Here is a 19849-nt window from a genome sequence, read left to right on the forward strand (position 1 = left end):
TCATAGTAAACTTATAATAATATTAATAAGAAATTGTAAAAATTTATAGTAAATAATTGTACTTATGAATAACAAAATAAATAACTTATTTCATGAAATATTAATTATAAATATTCATTTTGTATATAACATGATTAAAAATATTCTATTATTTCATAATTGAAATTGATATTCATCGAATTAAACTCATTTTAGTAACATTATCTCGTAATAAATTAGTATCTGATAAAGTCTAATAATTTATATTTTTATAACAATTCATAAAGACTTTTTTATGACTTAATTTCTCATAAAATCATCATCATTAAAAAATATGATAAATTAATTCTAAACAAAATGATAAAGATCAAATTTTGTTTTATTTTTTTAATTATTTCGAAATTTGTAAACTTTTTTATTCTTTCATTTTTTAATATTTAATATTTAATATTTCAGTCTTTCATTTCTTTCAATTCTAACATATACGATTTTGCTATACGATAACTTCTTCATAATATAAAAAATTAATATATAAGTATTTATTAATCGATTTAAATATTAAAAATGTTAAAATTAAAAATGAATATATTTGTTTTGATTAGAATAATATTACAAATTTTGTAAAATACTAACTAATTTCGTTTAAAATAAATAATTTTGTATAAAGATATTTTTAAAATGCAATCTAAAATAAATAAATAATAAATTCTTCTAAAAAATTTATTAATTACATTTATAATTTTATTAATTATAAAATAACAGAAATAATATATGTAAATATTAACAATTGATTACATTTGATTCTTTGTAATTAATTCTGCGTAATTATGATCAAAAATTTCTAAATGTTTAATTTTTAAATTCCGAAAAAATTACAAAACTTGTTTAAAAATAAATATATTCAAAAATTTTTCTTCGAAATAAATTATTATTATAAATAATTGATGACCAGTTAGTTGCAAGCCTAATGCAAATCATTAAATCAGCTAAGAATAAAATGAGTTTTTACTTAATTTAAGTTAAGATTAAATTTAGAATTAATTAATTGAAACAAAAAATTTTTTAGTTTATATTAAATTAATTTATATTAAATTATTTATATTAAATTAATAATACTTTAATTAATTAGGTTAATAATATTTTAATAAATAATGACTACTTTTAATAAACACTTCATAACAGTATTTAATGATTATTTAATGATTTTGATATGTTAAAAAATTGATATAATATTGTTAAAAATGTATATGTTAAAAATCATCCAGATTGGAGGATGCTATTTTTTTGTATATTTATCATACGTTGAAACATAACATAAATCAAATAATAAATTTTTATGTAAATAATGAATTTAAATATTTCAAATAAATATTAAAATATTATCCGTATTGTTTGAACTCATTTTTATCAAAAGAATTATATCAATTTATTAGTTTTAATATTTTTTAATATTTTATTATTAGTTTTTTAATATTTTTATTTCTCTTTTTAAAAAAATGAAAATTCTCTTTTTGAAAATTATAAAAACTTAAATATCGATTATTTGTTTCATTTTATTTGTTTCAGAAGAAACTTCATCAATCCATTGATCCTTTTAGAAAAATTAAAATATTTTCAAAATAAAAATTATAAAAATTTAAATTTACTTTTATTATTTAATCTGTAAAATTTGAGATATATAAAAAAAATTTATTTAAAAAAGGAAACAAGGATGGAAATAAACTTACGATTATTTATTGAAATTTATTTATTAATTTCTAAGATTTTCTTATAATAAAAAAATTTTATATTTTCATTATTTACTTAATTATACAATCAAATAAAATTATCACATTTTATATTATTGATTAAAATAATTTTAATATTTTATAAACTTCCATATTAAAAATTATTAAAATTATTACTCTGTATATATATTTATTTGTTAATAATATAATTTAATATAATTAAATAATATAATTAAAATAAAAACTATTAAAATAATTGCAGTTATTTATTGAATATACATAAATTTTTATAGAATAAGCTATAAATTAAATGGCTATATATGATCATTATATAATGGCTATAATTATAAATTTAACATTATATAAATATAAACGAAATATTAATCATAATAGAAAAATAATGAAGTTAATAAATATATTTAATTATAAATACAATACATGACATTGAAAAACTTTTATTTTTTATTTTTTTTTTCTTTTAAATTTTCAAATAATTTAATATCTATCTCTCAATCATACTTACATAAAAAGAGAAGAAATATATAATATTTTATTGTTTTTTTTATCTTTCATATAGTAAATTTTATGAAATTCAAGTTATATCTCTAAACTAATAATTTTTATATAAGGTAATAAAATAAAAAGATAAAAATAAAAAGATAAAATACCTTCACATAATAATATGTCACATTGATATGTCAATTTATAAAAAAATTATTAGTAATATAATAATATATTATAATGTATAATAATCAACAAAAATTATTTTCTTATATCAAATAATTTTTAAGAATATTTTTTTTTCATAACATTTTTTTTTTACAAGACATTTCATTTGTATTTAGATAAAATAAACACAATTTATTGTATAGGGATGATAATCTTTCACATAGTTTCTGAATTTTCATTAATACAAGCTATTATGTTTCATCAACAAATATATATGTCACGATTATACATTACACGTATGTTAAAATAGTTTCTTATTAATCCAAAATGGATTTGAATTTATGAATATTATAATCAACATTATATAACGAAATATTATATATATTATATTTTAATAAATTGTGTTATCTTATCAAACAAAAACTATAAATTATAATTAATATTGAAAAAGAAAAAGGAAGAAAAGATAATACTTTCATAGAATAAAGAATATATATTAAATATTGAATATTGGAGGAAAATAGCGTTCCTCTAATTCTAAGAATGACATCGCGATTCAATGTAAGATAATTCGATAACAATATCGTTAAAAACTATGAAAACACAGGCAGTAATAATTATCAAATAAAGAAAAGATATGCAAAAATCTTTTGACAAGACAAGGCAAAAAGAATGCACATGGGATTTCACCTAATCCCAAATAAAATGACGCACAGATAAAATAAATGATGCATAGTAAATTGATGCACAATTAATATACGTACATCGTACGCAAATTATTACATCATCATATAAATAATTTACTTTTAAAATTTCCGCAGTTTCAATTACAAAAAATCATTTATTATTGCGTAAATTATTGAAATAAAATCAAATCATAATACAAATAAAATTTATATTAAATTTAAATGTTAATTAAATATTAGAACATAACAATCTTAATAAACATTAATAAAATCTAAGAAAGACTTTGTTCATTAAAACGAAATTGGATTACATATAAGAAAAGCAGTATCAAAAATCGATATTAATATGTCATATTATCATAGTATATTCTCTTTTGTGTTCTGAATCAACGAATCATCATTTTTCATTTTAATCATTTTGTTCAATAAAATTATTTGAACTTTATTTTAATTGATAATTTAATATGTAATTAATTAGAAAATTGTATTACAATAGCAAAGATAAAATATTTTTTTAAGAAAAAATTTACAATAGAACAATTTATTATTTAAATATTTTAATATCGAATGTTTTACTAACGAACATTTAAATATTCAAACTGTATATATTTATTTAACAATAACTAATTTTCCTTATCACAGCAATGAAAATAAAATTTAATTTAATATTAATGTTCACATAGTATATAAAATATGTGAATTATTGAAATGAAATCGAAAATTAAACAGAGGTAAGAGCATTATGGATTTGGAATATACAACATTGAGAAAGCCATAATTATTACCATTAAAAACAAAATAAGTATAATGAAAAATTACTTGCAAAATGTATGTTTGTAAATTATATATTAAAAAATTTGTATAATTTAACAGTTAAAAACTGGGATATAATAAAATGTTTATTAACATATGATAAAATTTTTTTTTATACCATTATTTCAATTTTAATATAAATTAATTGACTTCATTTTTTATATAAAGCGATAAATCTTGTAATAATGTATCTTTATATATTCTGCATGAAAAAAATAATCCAATGATAGATATATGTTATATATGGATAGAAATTTCGAATTTAAATTAAATTAAATTAAATTAGATGATGAATAGAAAGATATTTTGACGAATAAAAGTATATATAATAATAAATATTTTAAAATTAAAAATATATTTCAGATTATGTTTGTTATCACTAATTTGAATTAATTGTGAAAGTGATACAAATACTCAGATAATTGAGACTTATTGGAGAGACTTATCGGAGAGATGCTAAATTTAAAAATGCAAAAAATTCTAAGAATAAATTTTTTATTTTTGAAATATAAATCAATGAATCAAATGGAATATATTTATTTAAGCGATTATTATTATATTATTATACTATCAAAAAACAATATTTTTCTATTTAAACCTAAGTAAAATATAATAAAGAAATTTTTTTTTTATTTTTCTGTAATTTCCGCTATTTTCTAATATATTTACAATTTATTGATACTCTAATGAATGATATTTTGTTCATAACAATCATTTGCATATAATGAAATTTAATTGAATATGCTGGGAAATTTAAATTTAATTATCAATAAAAAATTCATCATTCGATCTATGTCGTGTACATTTATTTTTATAAAGAAAAATTTCATTAATCTATTCACTTATTATTGCATTTTTAAGAAAATAAAATTGAAAATTATATAAATTTATGTTTTTACTTTCTTCCTCTATTTCCTATATTTTATAAATCGATCACTTCAGATATAATAATCGATAATAAAAATTATATTAAAGGATTGCTCACTTTGTACATAATGAAATCTAGCTAATAAATATATTATTTTCTTCAAAATATGAAAAAAATTCGTAATCCGATCCACCCAAATCAAAAAATTCCTTTATCCAAACAAAAGATTTTGTCTCTTCTCTTCAAATGATATTCTATTATATTTGAAAAATAAATTATAAATTAAAATTAAACATTAAGTATTATGACTTTTTTATTGAAATTAACTTTTTAAACATTACTAATGAAATAACCTATTTTATGAAATAATAATAAAAAAGCAAAAAATTAATAATCGAATTTCAATCAATTAATATGGATATTAATTAAAATTAAAATAACAGGTATTAATAATAAGATATTAGGAATATTCGATAAGATGATAGTCGTTTGAAAGTTGAATAATTCTTAATAGATTTAAAGGTATATAAAAATCTGATTTAACGAATTTCGATAAGTTATGAATTGAAATTCCAATGAAGGAAAGTTTTTGAATTCAAGTTTTTGAAACAAAATTCTGAATTGTTGAACTTGACTTTTTCCATTTTTATAATGCAACAAAATGTATAAATTAATGATGAACGACCTTTCAGGCCTTGAATATTAAGTGAACTGATAATTACGTGTCAAATGCGTTTGCGTATTATTTTTACTCGAAATAATTAAGACTCATTTCGATAGCAATCGATAATATTCAGAATAAACTTGAGTAAATTTCATTTTAAATTGAAATAAAATATAACAATTTGAGATGACAGTTTTCCAATTCAATCAGTTTTTTTTTATTTTAAATTTAAATGTGATAATCGAAAAATTAAATAAATAATTTTTAAATTATTTTTTATTATTGTTAATTATTGTTTTCAGATAAAATAATAAATAATTCAGATTTTAATATTAATAATTAAAACTTTATATGAGTTATACAACAAATTTCAAATAACTCATAAATTACTTATTTTATGAAATTTTCATGTGAAAATTGTATACTGCAGAAAAGAATATAATACATGTTAAATATTATTAATTTTTTTACAGTGAATATATGTCAATTATTTATTTTAAATGAAATCCTAAATTTTTTAATAAATTAATCAATACAGATTATTATATTATTATATTATATATTATACAGAATGTTATAAAAACTAATCCAATTATGATAAAAAAAATATTATTTTAACTTGAATTTTGTTAGAACTTATTATAAAAAAAAACATATAAATATTCCATTGTTCATCTATTGTTTTCTTTGTTTATTATAAGTTTATAAACCAAATTTATAAATCAAACAGAATTAATTAACGAAATTTAAATAGATGACAGAAAAGAAATGATTAAAATTTTTAAATTATTGAGAAAATTAACAAATTTATAAATTGTAATTGATAGATGAATTATAAGATATTTAAGAAAAACGAATAAGAAGCTTAATAAAGTAATAAAGTAATAAAATAATAAAATCGAGAGAATTTTTAATAGAAATATCAATTTTTTTTTCTTTATCTCTTAAATAAGATTTTACAAGATTTTATTCATAACATTTAGCTAGAATTAATTAAATACGTATTATTATCATTTAATAAATCTTATCTCTAATACAAAAAAATAATTGTATATATTTCAACATTGAACTGAATAAATTTCAATAAAAACTTTTGCTTTATTCATTGCTATAATATTATCGTAAAACAGATTTGTTAATATAAATTCGAATTAAAAAATAACCATAAAGTATCATACATCTATTAAAAATATTCATAAGCAATGAAACATCGAATGAATATTCTTATCGTGCTTCCACGTTATACGCTTGCTTGTTTCATCGTTTGTTTCATCATTGTATATTTGCGACATATTTTAATGAGTACGTCACTGACCAATAATAAATTATAACTATTTATGCGTCCTATTTTTCTACATCGGTATAACTTATATATGTTTCAGGCTTAAATATTATATATTTAAATAAAATATTCCAGATTCGTTATTCGTAAATATCATAATAATGTAATAAATTCATAAATATCATTTTCCTTAGTTTATATAATATTATGATATAATAATTTTGAAATAATTACGCAATAATTTATTTTAACGAAAGAATAATATATTTTATTTTAAATTATTTTATACATTTGAATACGAAATAAGATATATTTATTTTTTAATTTTATTTTTCATTTAAATAAATATCTTTAGAAATTTCTGATTTTATTATCAAGTATATCAAAAATATAAATTGAGAATAATTTTTATAAAATTATAATTTTTATAAAAAATTACTGGCTTCATTATTCAAAATTTATACATATGTACATTAAATATTATATTTAAAATTGCAAATTATTTTTATCTTAGAGAGAGAAAAAGAGAAAGAGAACATTAATAGAAATATAAAATTATTTAAAAATAATTTAATTATTCTTGATATAAAATAAATTTATTTTTTACGCTTTATCTTATAAAACAATTTAATAAATTATAATTACGTCAACAAAAGAATTATTATTTTTATATTGTTATAATTTATCTTCTTTATTTCATTTTTATTTTTTAAAGTTATTTACAAAGTAAATATTCATTTTTGCGTATGAGATTATTGTATTTTTCATAGAATAACGAAATGTAAATAAAATTCTTTATGTAAAAATTTTCTAAACATTTATAAAGAATGTTTTATTGAAAAATGAAACTTAAAAAAAAAAGTTAAACTTCGTTCAATATATCGTGAAAAATATACAATATAGTAAGAATCAATAATTTACTGCTGTTTTCAGAATATCATAACAAATTTTTTTCTTACATATTTCTCAGAATTTCCTACTCTTCACGTTTGTAAGCTATTAGTCTATTCAACACATATGATTCATTATGATGTTCCTGGTAGAATGATTCTCGGAACAATCTAGTTGATTCGCAGTGCAGTATTGGAAAATAGTTGGGATCTGTTCATGAATCACGCTTCCCAGCGTACAATATTTCTTTGTTTCCGGTTTGCATGTGATTCGCGTAATTCTCTTTGTCATTTCCTTACTCTATTCCTTCTACCGTATGAACATTATTATTTCTTTAATAATATTTAATATTTTATTATTATTTTCAATTTCGAGAATTTTTACATAAGTGTGCGAAATTTTTTACAATAGATCGAATATTAATTTGAGACAGTAAAATTTTTGTGTGTTTATATTTTCTTTTTTATGTGTTTTTATATTTTCACATGAAGTGAAAATAAAATAAAAATGGCAGTGGTAATTGCCATCAGAATTCAGTAGTTAGAAATAATTTATATGAAATTATGAATTTTTAGGGATTTTTTATTAATTATGTCGCCATATTGAATTTTTGACTGCTAATCTACTTAGTGCGCCAAAATCAAATTGTTCTTTGGATAAAGGATTTAATTTTATTATATTACAAAATTGAATCATGTGGTGACGAAAATTAAATATTTGCAATTCAATATTCGCAAGTAACTAAATGTAAAAAAGAAAATAAAATAATAACGATTTTATATATTGCAATATTGTAATAATTTTTTAATATTAATATTGTAGTATTGTAATATTAATTGAATTTGAAATTAAATATTTTAAATTATAAATAATTATATATTGATTTTTTGATTGAAAAATAATTTGAATTTAGCGCGAGATAATGCTTTTATCTAAATGAATTGAGCAAAAGTTCAATATAATGACATTTAAAAATTCTTAAAAATTCGCGAATTCGTATGCAAATAATTTTTAGATATCTGAATTTTGATCATTAAAATTTATTTTAATATTTTGCAAGTCAAAATCTATAAAAAAAAAACATTTAAAAAAAAGTGAAAAAATTCCAAATTTAAAATTTAATTTTATTTATATTATTATAGATAAAAAAGTTTTTTTTCTATATATAAGGTTCTGTTGATAGTATTTTCCATTATTATTATTATATTATATCATTATATTATTCATGATTTCTATAATTTTTATGCAATGATAATTTTATATATATTTATATATATAAATAACATGGATACATACTTATTCTTAGTTAGATGCTAAAAATATGTATGATATTATTATCTCAATAATCTTCAAAATATTTTTTTAATTTGATATATATTTTTTTAATTTGATTCATTGTTCTTTCAAAAGATTACAAAACATCTTATACAACATTATCATCATTATCATTATTACATTAACACAAAGTATCACAAAACTTGAATAAAGAACGCTATTAATTGTACAATAGAATATTGCAATACTATCAATATCAAAGAAACAAAAATTTCATGAATTCTTTATGCATAATAGGAAATATGAAAATTAAAACATTTATAAATTGAAATCTTTTTACACCAAGGAAAACAAACACCAAAGTTTTTCTAACCAAATATGCATCATTTGTTTTTTCCAGAGACTCACACTGTGGCGATGACAGACCCACAGTTGACAAATAACAACAATAACAACAACAACAACAACAACAATAATAATAATAACAACAATAATGATGGCGAGCCAAAGTACCTGCACAAGAAGTTCAAAAAGATCGCGACGACTGAGGTTACATCAAGGGTGGAGCCGAAGAAGGATGCTATGGTCAACAACGGTTCTCCAGAGCCAGCCAAGAGAAAGGACTTGGAGAAAGACTCTAGAGAATCGTCGAAAGACCCGATCAAGATCGAAATCTCTCCGGAATCAATGGACGGAGAACCGACCGAATCGAGGAAAAATGGCTATGTGTGTCCTTATTGCAGACTATCGTGCGCGAAACCTAGTGTTCTGCAAAAACACATCAGAGCTCACACAAATGAGAGGCCGTACCCTTGTGTGCCTTGCGGGTTCGCGTTCAAAACCAAATCGAATCTCTACAAGCACTGTAGGTCTCGCGCTCACGCCCTCAAGATGGAAGGTGGTGATGCCAGCAAGGTATGTTCTGATTAATTTTTGATTTCACATAACGATATCTCATAGCATTTTTTTAAATATTCGAGAAATATTAATCTTGTAGCTAATTCTATTTTGTTACTACTTATGAGCAAAGTTATGAACATGATATGAATAGACATTATTTTTATTATTATTGTAGATGACAATAATTTTTTTCATTGTCACTGCTACATTAAGAGTTATATCATGTGATTAGGCTTTTAAGATGAGAATTTTATTTGCGAGACTTGATTACTTAACTTATTGAATTTTAAAAAAAGAATTATTTTCAAAAACATAGTTATAATTTTATAAAAATATTATATTCCTCTTAAAAATATAGAATTTCTTCTATTCTTCTATAATTCATTTTTCTTTATTATAACAGTACTAACATAAATTAAAATGTTCAAATATAATTGAAAAACAATATTATGTATGTATATAAATACATATTATATATGTATATAATTGATATTATTATTTGTTATATAATGACATAATAAAAATGTTTTATATGTTTTATGTCAAAAATTGTATTAAATGTCATTTCGTTCGTTGTTTCAAAAGAAATAATTTTCGTTTTTATTTTATTCATAAATTTTTCCTGATAAAATTTATTCTATCAGTAAATATGAAAAAAATCCAAGATAGCTATATTAAAAATAATTTTATAATATAAATTCCTTTCAATAATATAGAATATTATATCTAGAATATTATATAATAGCAAAATATATCTAAAAGATAGATATGCATTACGCATGCAGTATAAAAAATTTTTATAAAATTTTTTTAATCCAATTTTTATATTTAAATATACAGAAAATAAAATAAAACGTTTATCTAACTACACTATTTTCATAATAATAAATTGCATAATTCTAATTATATAATTTTTATGAAAACATTATTTTTAAAAGCTTTAATGTCTCTACTATCATCTCTATCAACGCTACTATTATAGCATAACTCGCTCTTGCCCTTGAAATTTTCAGTTACAATAATATGTATCTTAAACTTTATGAAGTATTTTGAACTTAAATGTTGTATCATTTAATTAATTTTACTTAATTAATTTTAATAAAACATTTAATTAATTTTCAAATAATCGAATATAAACAAATATATTCATTAAAAAAATTTCTGCACAGAAAAAATATACCATTATTTTCTTAGGTATCGGAGGATTCAGATATAAGTTTGTCTGATAGCGCGAGCAACGGTACTGGCACACCACCTCCTCCTCCGTCATCAACACCTACGATGACCGTGACTAATGTGAAAACAATTAAAACCGGAAAAATTTACAAACCAAAATTTCACACGGCCCTCCAGTGTGTCAATAACGATATCGAAACGTCTTCCCTCTCCTCCACTTCTTCCACGAACAGTTCTTCCTCAACGATAGCTATAACTATGCCGAAACCGAATCCGGAACAAGTGCAAGAGCACATCGATAAAATTATCACGGATAATCAGGCGATCGTCGTCGCAGTGGATCCACGATTACACAAACTGGTTCAAAGACAGCAGAGTCTCGTGGAGACAAAGCAATCTGTCGATCAACCGTTGAATCTCTCCTCCGCAAAGGAATCTTCGAGAAAACGATGCTACAGCGAGAGTTTCGTTCAGGAAAACAAGGATTGTCCGAACGATTCGGAGGGCAATTCCATAATCAAGGATCTTTTGCTGAAAAATCAAAACTCGTGTCAAGAGAGAACGGCGGAGAACGAAAATTATTTTTGCCCCTCTTGCGACATCCCTTACTCGGGTATCGATGTTCTTGACGTTCATCACAGGTACTACTGGAACGGTAGTGCGAGTCCTCGAAGAGAGTATCAGCTGGAGATCGAGAAAGGGGAATCCGATTTCGATTCAAAGTCTTCCGATTATTACAACAACTTACAACCTCTTCCTTCTCCTGGTCCCCTTCTGGGTAATACAAGACTAGTCGACACGTACGTGCCACCCGTGAAGAAACAGAGGCCGGAATCCGTACCGACTACATTGCGATCTCTCGAGGAACTGAGCAAGTATCCACGGCCAAACTCGTTACAAATGTTTGGGGGTGAGGTGAGAATACTGGACAACACTGGCGAGACCAAGACGATGAGGATCGAGCCACGTCAAACTAATTCTCCGACAAATGAGCAGGCCGTAAACAGTAAATGCGTCACTTCGGAGACCGCTTCGATCGTGGTCAGATCTGGTCTCCATTCGGGTGGCACGATGGTGTACAAACCACCGGGCACGCCGGTCAGCATCCCGAGTTCCTCCATATCTTTGCCCAACATGCCGAAAATGTTGGCGCCGATCATACCAAACATATCAACTCCGAATATGCCGAATATACCTTCCGTAGATTTAATCGCGAAAACGGACAAAGTTGAGGCGAAGTTGGCGAAAAATGACGTGCCACTTAAGGAAGAGACAAAACCGAATAAATTTTTGAGGCCAACTTCGTTACCATTGAAACCGGGCACGTTCACGCCTAAGAAGCATCACGGTATCACTCCAACGGCGAATACGCTTCCGCTTATAAGCCCGGAAACCCCGCGGCCGAAGAAATCCTATGGGCAGCTTTACTTGAACGGGCACGCTTATACATATCTTGGCCTGAAATGTTCGACTAGGGTGTTTTATTGCACTCTGAACAGACCCCAGCCGATGTATGTCACGCAACAACATGGTTTATCCATGTACTCGAATTGGGAGATATGCAAAGAAGCGCCACCTGATGTTGATATGGCGCATTATGATTCGAGGCACAGACCGCTTAATTATACAACTGCGTGGAAAAAGCAGGAGGATATTTTGACGCATTCCTCGCACAGGCCGACCACGCCGACTAGTTCGGATAGTGATATGCAAGATAAAGCGAAGAGAGTGAAGATATTCGATGGGGGCTTCGAGAGCAACGAAGATTATACGTACGTTAGAGGCAGAGGTAAGGGAATGGAAATAATACTTTTTGCATTTGTCTATGGATTAACATGTAATAATGTGCTTATTTTTTATTCGAATAATAATTTTAATAATTATTGCAAATACAGTCAGATGAAACTGACAATATAATAAATTTTTAATACATGACATTATATTTTTATTTACTAATAGATGATCACTTTATATCAGATCTACGTAGTCTTCAAGGATATTGCATCCTGAACATTTTTCCATTCTTTATTGAAGAATAAAATATAATATTAATAAAATAAACTGATTTTATGTATTGATATCTTTCTCTTTTTAATTTTTATGATCTTTAATGAATTCACTTTTCTTTTTCTTTCTACTTGTTTATAATTATTTAAATATTAACAAATCTAATTATTTTTTTAATTTTGTTGGTATTACTATATATTTTAGATTTAAATATTTTGAGATAATAACACTATGAATTGAATTTAAATATTATTTAACTTTATTTATTATTTAATTATTTAAATGTTATAAAAATTAAATATAAATTTGAAAATAGAAACATTTTTTTAATATTATTGAGATTAATATTAATAATTTATATTAATTTCAAATATTAAGTTAATTAAAAAATTTTTTTTTATAATTAAATGATTAATTATATAAATTATAATTAAAAAATTATATGCATGACTAAATATCCACGATTTAATTTAAAATAAAAATTGAAAACATCACAAGAATGATGATTATCAAGATGGCAATATTATTTAAATCAAATAATCTGTTTCATATTTTAAAGAATAGTTGAAATTAATATTAATATTTGTATATGTTTATAAACATCAAAATTCAATTATATATAATAATTTTAATAAGTAATTATACAACTAAAATAAATACTTATAATAGTTCTTGACTTTTTTTTTTGATTATATTTGATATTTGATTTTTTTTATTTGATCATTTATTTTTAAATATTTATTAATTAAATATTTGAAAACAATGATTAATTCTAAAAAATATCTATATTTATCTTTTTATTTTTAAAAATTTTCATTTCTTATTCAATGTCTCGATTTGAAATTGGGATAAATCGAAACAATTTCTTCTTTTATATCTTTAATTTAAAATATAAATATTTTACGTATATCTGTAATAAATTTTAAATCAAATATTGATATTGAAAAATATTAAAAAAATATTGGATTAGGAAATATTTAACGAAATAATCTATGCAAATATCAAAAATATTGTAAATTAAAATATTAATAAAAAACATTAAAATATTAATATTATATTTTATTACATTTTGAACGAGAAAATTGAACGAAATATTATTATATTTTACCATATATAATACGTTTAATATTTATTGTCATATTCAGAATACCAACGACTGATATTTGCATTTATGTGTGTTCCTACTGCGATATGCATTTATATGTATATTTTATAAGTAATTTTTTTTACAAATAACATATCATTATTCCTCATGGTTAAGAGTTTTAACTTATTTTATTATGTAAGGTCGAGGTCGCTATGTTTGTGAAGAATGTGGCATACGTTGTAAAAAACCATCCATGTTAAAAAAACATATCAGAACACATACGGACGTAAGGCCATACACGTGTAAACATTGTGCTTTTAGGTAAGTCATTTTTTTTAAATTTTTCTTTTTTATCTCTTTTTAATTACATTTATATATATTTTAATATATTGAACAGTTAAAATTTTTTTTGTATTTTACATATGTATGACAATAATATTAATACAAATTATTATATTTAATAATGCTCAAATTTTTAAAAAAATTTTTTAAATTTTTATGTATTTTAATATTTTAAATTATATTTTTTTGAAATTATAATTATTCTTTTTATAATCAAATATGATATGTATCATGTACTTTTTTTATAATATGTAATAAAATATTTAATAATTATATTTTCATTCTTTTAAAACAAAAATCTAATTTCATTATAATTCAGTATAATTTCAGAATAATTTTTAATAATTTTTAATTATTCCTATAATTCTATTATTTTAAAAATAAATATTTTTTATAAAATATTAACAAATGTATTTCTAAGAGAAAATTTTTTTATTTTGAAATTCTAAATTCAAATCTATGTACAGCTATATAAAATTTAAGTTAAATTGATCCAGCAATTTTTTCCTATATATATATATTTTTTTTAGAATGATTCTTCGAGAAGAATCTATTTATATATAGTTCTGATAACAAACTTCTAACAAACTTATTTTTTACATTATAATTTCGTTTATTAAGCCTAAGTTATCTATGGAATTTTTATCTTTTATTATAATTATAACTTTACGTGTTTCAAAACTATGAAAATTCAGTATAAAATTTTATATGAAAATAGATAATGCGAATATACTATAATGTATATGTATTGAAATACGAAATATCACATATAATTATATCGGTTGATAAGTAAAAAAAACAAAAAATATTTATCGATAGCGATAATCTTTTATGTATTTTTCAGTAATTTTATCTAATTTTATCTATTTTATTTAAATAGTTATATGTAGTTAAAGTTACATTTCGACACAGAAAATTCATTTAATATTTTAATTCATTATAATTATTTTAATATTATTTGTAATTTTAATTATAAAAAAAAGAATGTTTATTTTTATGTACAAAAATCTATATTTATAAAAAATAAAAGTTGATTTTAAAATTTCGAAAAATATTATAAAAATTTCGAAATATTATAAAAATCAAAAAATTTGTTTAAATCAACAATATTCATCTAAATTAATGTTTTTGAACCTTGGAACTTTTGAAGAACAAATTCTTTTTATATAATCAAATAACATATTTTAACATTAACATATTTTCATAATTATATAAAATGAGAATATTTCCAATGAGAAAAAGCAAATATATATAATATTCATTTTTAGAGACAAATCAAAGAGAATATTAATGAAATGTTAAAAAAAAAAAATATAAAATGTTCAACTTTCGCACAGATTTATTTTGATCCAATGATATTCACATATAATTCTATTATTCTAATTTTTAAAATAAAAGTAATCAAAATACATTGAAATACATTGCATTTCTTTAACAATTTTTTCAATTAATCTAAAACAAATAAATATACATAAGATGAATTTTTGTATAATTATAATACATAAATAATAATAGTGTATAATAATAATAGTAAATAATATAATAATAACATTGGTAATTAACCAAAAGATAGTGATTTTCATGATGACAAAGAGTGGAAATGAAATATGAAATCTCAATTTTGATAATTCATTCGAAAGATACAGATATTTTCATATATAATAAATATGCTATTAAATTTAGCACTTAGTAATGTAATAATGTTACAATGTAAGAATAACAAAAATAATTAAATAAATTTGATGGATTTCAATAATTAAAAAAAATAATAATAAAAGAAAATTACAAATCTGAGATTCGAGAATCAACATTATCTTTCAATCTTTCACCTTACAACAATTGACTAAATGCTAATATATAAGATATTTCATTTAACTGGATACATTTGAAATATTAAAGTTATCAAAAAAATATTTTAAGAAAAATAGTTGATTCAAAAAGAATTATTTATTGTATTATATTGTATAAATAATTTTTGGTAAATATTTACAAAAAGATAAATATTTTGATGATTTTTTAATTGTTAAGAAGTTACATTGAGTGATGTTGTAGAAATTTTAATTACTTACTAATTTATATCTAATCTAATCCAATATAAATCATGAAATCAGGTATTAAATAAATTTTTATTTAACATCATCATTTATTTTAAGTTTAAGTTAATTTTAAGTTTAATTTCATTTCAAATAAAAATTCATTTAATTGTTTTAACAATTTAGACAATTTAATTAATTATATTGAAATTAGAATATTTTTTTTTAATTTTAAATTACTGATCATCAATTATCTATAACAATAAATTTGTTTAAAACTGTGAATAAATGATGACTTTGACAATATATTAAAAAATCATCAAGTTCAGAGGATAATATTTTTTTTATAAATAATTCACTCAATTTACAAAATAAATTCTTTCAAATTAATAACATTTCTAAAAAAATTAATGAAATCAAATTATATGTCACTAGCATAATGATTGGATTTATGAGCTATATATACAAAAGCAATAAAAATGGCATTTACAAATTGATAATATTTCTTATGAAAAATATATAAATAAATCAATTAATATATTCAAAGTGATGATTCTATTTAAAAAAAAAATTGACTTTGAAATCTTTCCTATTATTTAATTTAAATAGTAATATAATTACTTAAAACTTTTATCTATATATTTTTAATCTTTTGACCAAATTTTAAAACATTTTAACCAAAATTAAAACATTTCTTTGATGTTTAATTCTTCGTGAAATATTTAATTATAACGAACGAGACATCTTCTATATAAATTTCATTAATAATTTGGAATCTGTATCTTTTTGAAAATATATGAATTTCAAAATTAAGATTTCCTATGTTTATATATATTCCATATGTCTATGACATCCACAAAATTTCATGGATATCTATCGAAATGACACTCATAAATGCTAATAATCTCATGTTATTCTGTACATTCTTTCGTTTTTTCGAATTGAATGCAATATTATTTTTCAATCAATCCATGTATAGTATAATATCTATGGTTCACATATCTTACATATATTTCTTTTCTTTTTTCACGAACAGCTTTAAAACCAAAGGCAATCTCACGAAGCATATGAAGTCGAAAGCTCATTACAAAAAATGCGTGGAATTAGGCGTTGTCCCGGTACCTACAGCAGTCTGCGATGAAAACATCGATAAAGACGCTATAGCCCGATTAGCAGCAGGTGGCAATATCGAAGAGTCCTCAGAGGAAGAGGAAGAAAGCGAAGGAGAGGAGAGCGAAGAATCGAGGAGCGAGGAGCAAGAAGCTGCACAGAGTTTGCTAAGTCTGTCGCAACGTAATACGAATAGATATCCGGGGTTATTGCCGTTTGGACGACCTACGACTTATCCTTACACTCTTACCTTCCCGACAACCTCCACATTCGCGAGCGTATCCACCACGATAAGCAACAATACCTGTCTGACTAGCCAACCTGTCACTATGCAAAAAACCACTCTCGTTCGAAACGAATTGTCCCAACGCTACTATTTTTCGAGTCGAATCGGGCCTGAGGACTCGAGGACGAGCGTGATTCAATCATCGAAGAAAGAAGAATGCCCTGATGTCGAAGTGAACGAGATCGTCGATACCGATTCAGGAAATAGTTTGCCGCAGCCCATAGATCTGACAACGAAGCCAGCCTTACAAACATTGCCCTCTTCCATACCGCAAAGAGTCAGGCCAGCGGACATTTTAACTCCCGTTTCGGAACCGGTCTTGTTACAAACGATCGTTCAAACTATGGAAAGACTGCCGATACAGGGGAGAGAGTGGAAACCGGATGCCGAGGGACACATGTTGCAAGCGTATCTCACTGAAAGGCATGTTATGGATAGCAAGATTAAACAACAGTATCGGGTGGGGAACATTAAGAAACAAATGAAGGAGAGGGATATTTATTCGCAACAAAACTCCCCGAAATCGAGAAGCATCGAATTAATGGAAAATATTCCAGCAACGACTTACACCGATTCCACCAAGATGCAAATGCAGGCAGTGATAGATTCGAGAATCAAGCATACATCGAAGCATACCGCGGAAAATATCAACTTAACGAGTCCTGTCAATTCGAAATTGAATCACGATATACGTTTGAGCCAAGATATGTCTTCCTCGAATAACATGGAGATTGCCAGGCCAGTCAACATGGATAACAGACCTCCGAGCAGAGATATGATTTTATTATCGGACAACAGACATGCCCAATCTCAAGAATCGAGAGTTAATTTCGAAAAGTTGCCATTAATGATGCACGAATCCTCTAAAATACACGAAGTCTCGAGACCGCAGAACATTGACATGAGAAACATAGATCGTATCGAGATGAATCATACGGATATAACGAAACAAAGCATTGCGGAAAGCATTAAACATACAGTTGCGCGGAAAATGGTTGTTGGAGGGCCAGGCTTCAGATCACCCTTTCCTAACGCATCAACCACCAAACCACAAGCTGAATTCTTGCAGCCTTCGAATGGACCTGCCCCTAATTACGTCAGGTGAGTGATATTTCATGTATTGATTCGATTATATTTTTATTAATTTTACGATAATTTTAATTAATTTTAGAAAGACCATTGCAATAGGATTTATATGTAATAGATAGAAAAATAGAGAAAACAAAAAAAAATAAAAAAAAATATATTTGTTGATTTTTCTGACGCGAATTTAAAAATGGTAATAAATAATTTTTTGAAAATTTTTGGAATGAGAAAAATTACATTTTTTTTCAAATTTTTTAAGTAGACTCGAGTTCTTTTGATCTTTTTAGTTAAGGTACTTCGTTTATATTTATTTTATTTATATATATATATATATATATTTATATATGTATACATCTTTTTTATTAAATATATATATATATTTTTTTTTTATCTAATAAAAATCATCGATAATAATTAATGCTCAGAATATAAATTGAAGTCATTAGATACTAATTTCAATATAGTATTAACTTATTAATTTATTATTTTTAATATTTCATGTATAAATTTATTTAAATATTTATCTAATATTTATTATTTTCATAATGATTACTTCTTCCATATTATAAATTATACTCAAAATTTGAAAAGGTAAAAATATTTATAATATTTTAATAAACTATATATTTTTTTTAAATGCAGGAAATATTTTTTAAATTTTTACAGTAGAATATTTTATAATAATACAATAGAATTATTATAAAATATATATTATTTAAAATATATAAATATATTTTAAATAAATATTATATATTGTTTTTTTAACATAAATAGAATAATTCATATATTCATCAGTTATTTAAAACATATTTTTCAATAATATTGATATATTGTGTATTGTTGATATTTGATGGATTAAAGGAAATTCGTATTAAAATTAATAAAATATATTATTTTCTTATATTTATGTTTAAATGTCTAATCTCTTTTCAGAAATGAAATAATTAGCCTTGATAAGTTTAAATATA

The 19849-nt window shown here is 22.7% G+C and overlaps 1 protein-coding gene across 2 annotated transcripts in view; it reads left to right on the plus strand.

The window, feature by feature from the left end:
• The window catches only part of LOC107996989 (uncharacterized), a 70822-nt gene that overhangs the window by 39751 nt on the left and 11222 nt on the right, over window positions 1-19849 (plus strand). For both annotated transcript variants that reach the window (XM_062083466.1, XM_062083467.1), the window contains exons 2-5: window positions 9255-9769; window positions 10949-12719; window positions 14225-14345; window positions 17436-18896. In XM_062083466.1, coding sequence (XP_061939450.1) covers window positions 9255-9769; window positions 10949-12719; window positions 14225-14345; window positions 17436-18896 — 3868 coding nt within the window. The remainder of the gene's footprint in view (window positions 1-9254; window positions 9770-10948; window positions 12720-14224; window positions 14346-17435; window positions 18897-19849) is intronic.

This window comes from Apis cerana, linkage group LG13 (assembly GCF_029169275.1).
Source record: "Apis cerana isolate GH-2021 linkage group LG13, AcerK_1.0, whole genome shotgun sequence".
Taxonomy (NCBI): Eukaryota; Metazoa; Arthropoda; class Insecta; order Hymenoptera; family Apidae; genus Apis; species Apis cerana.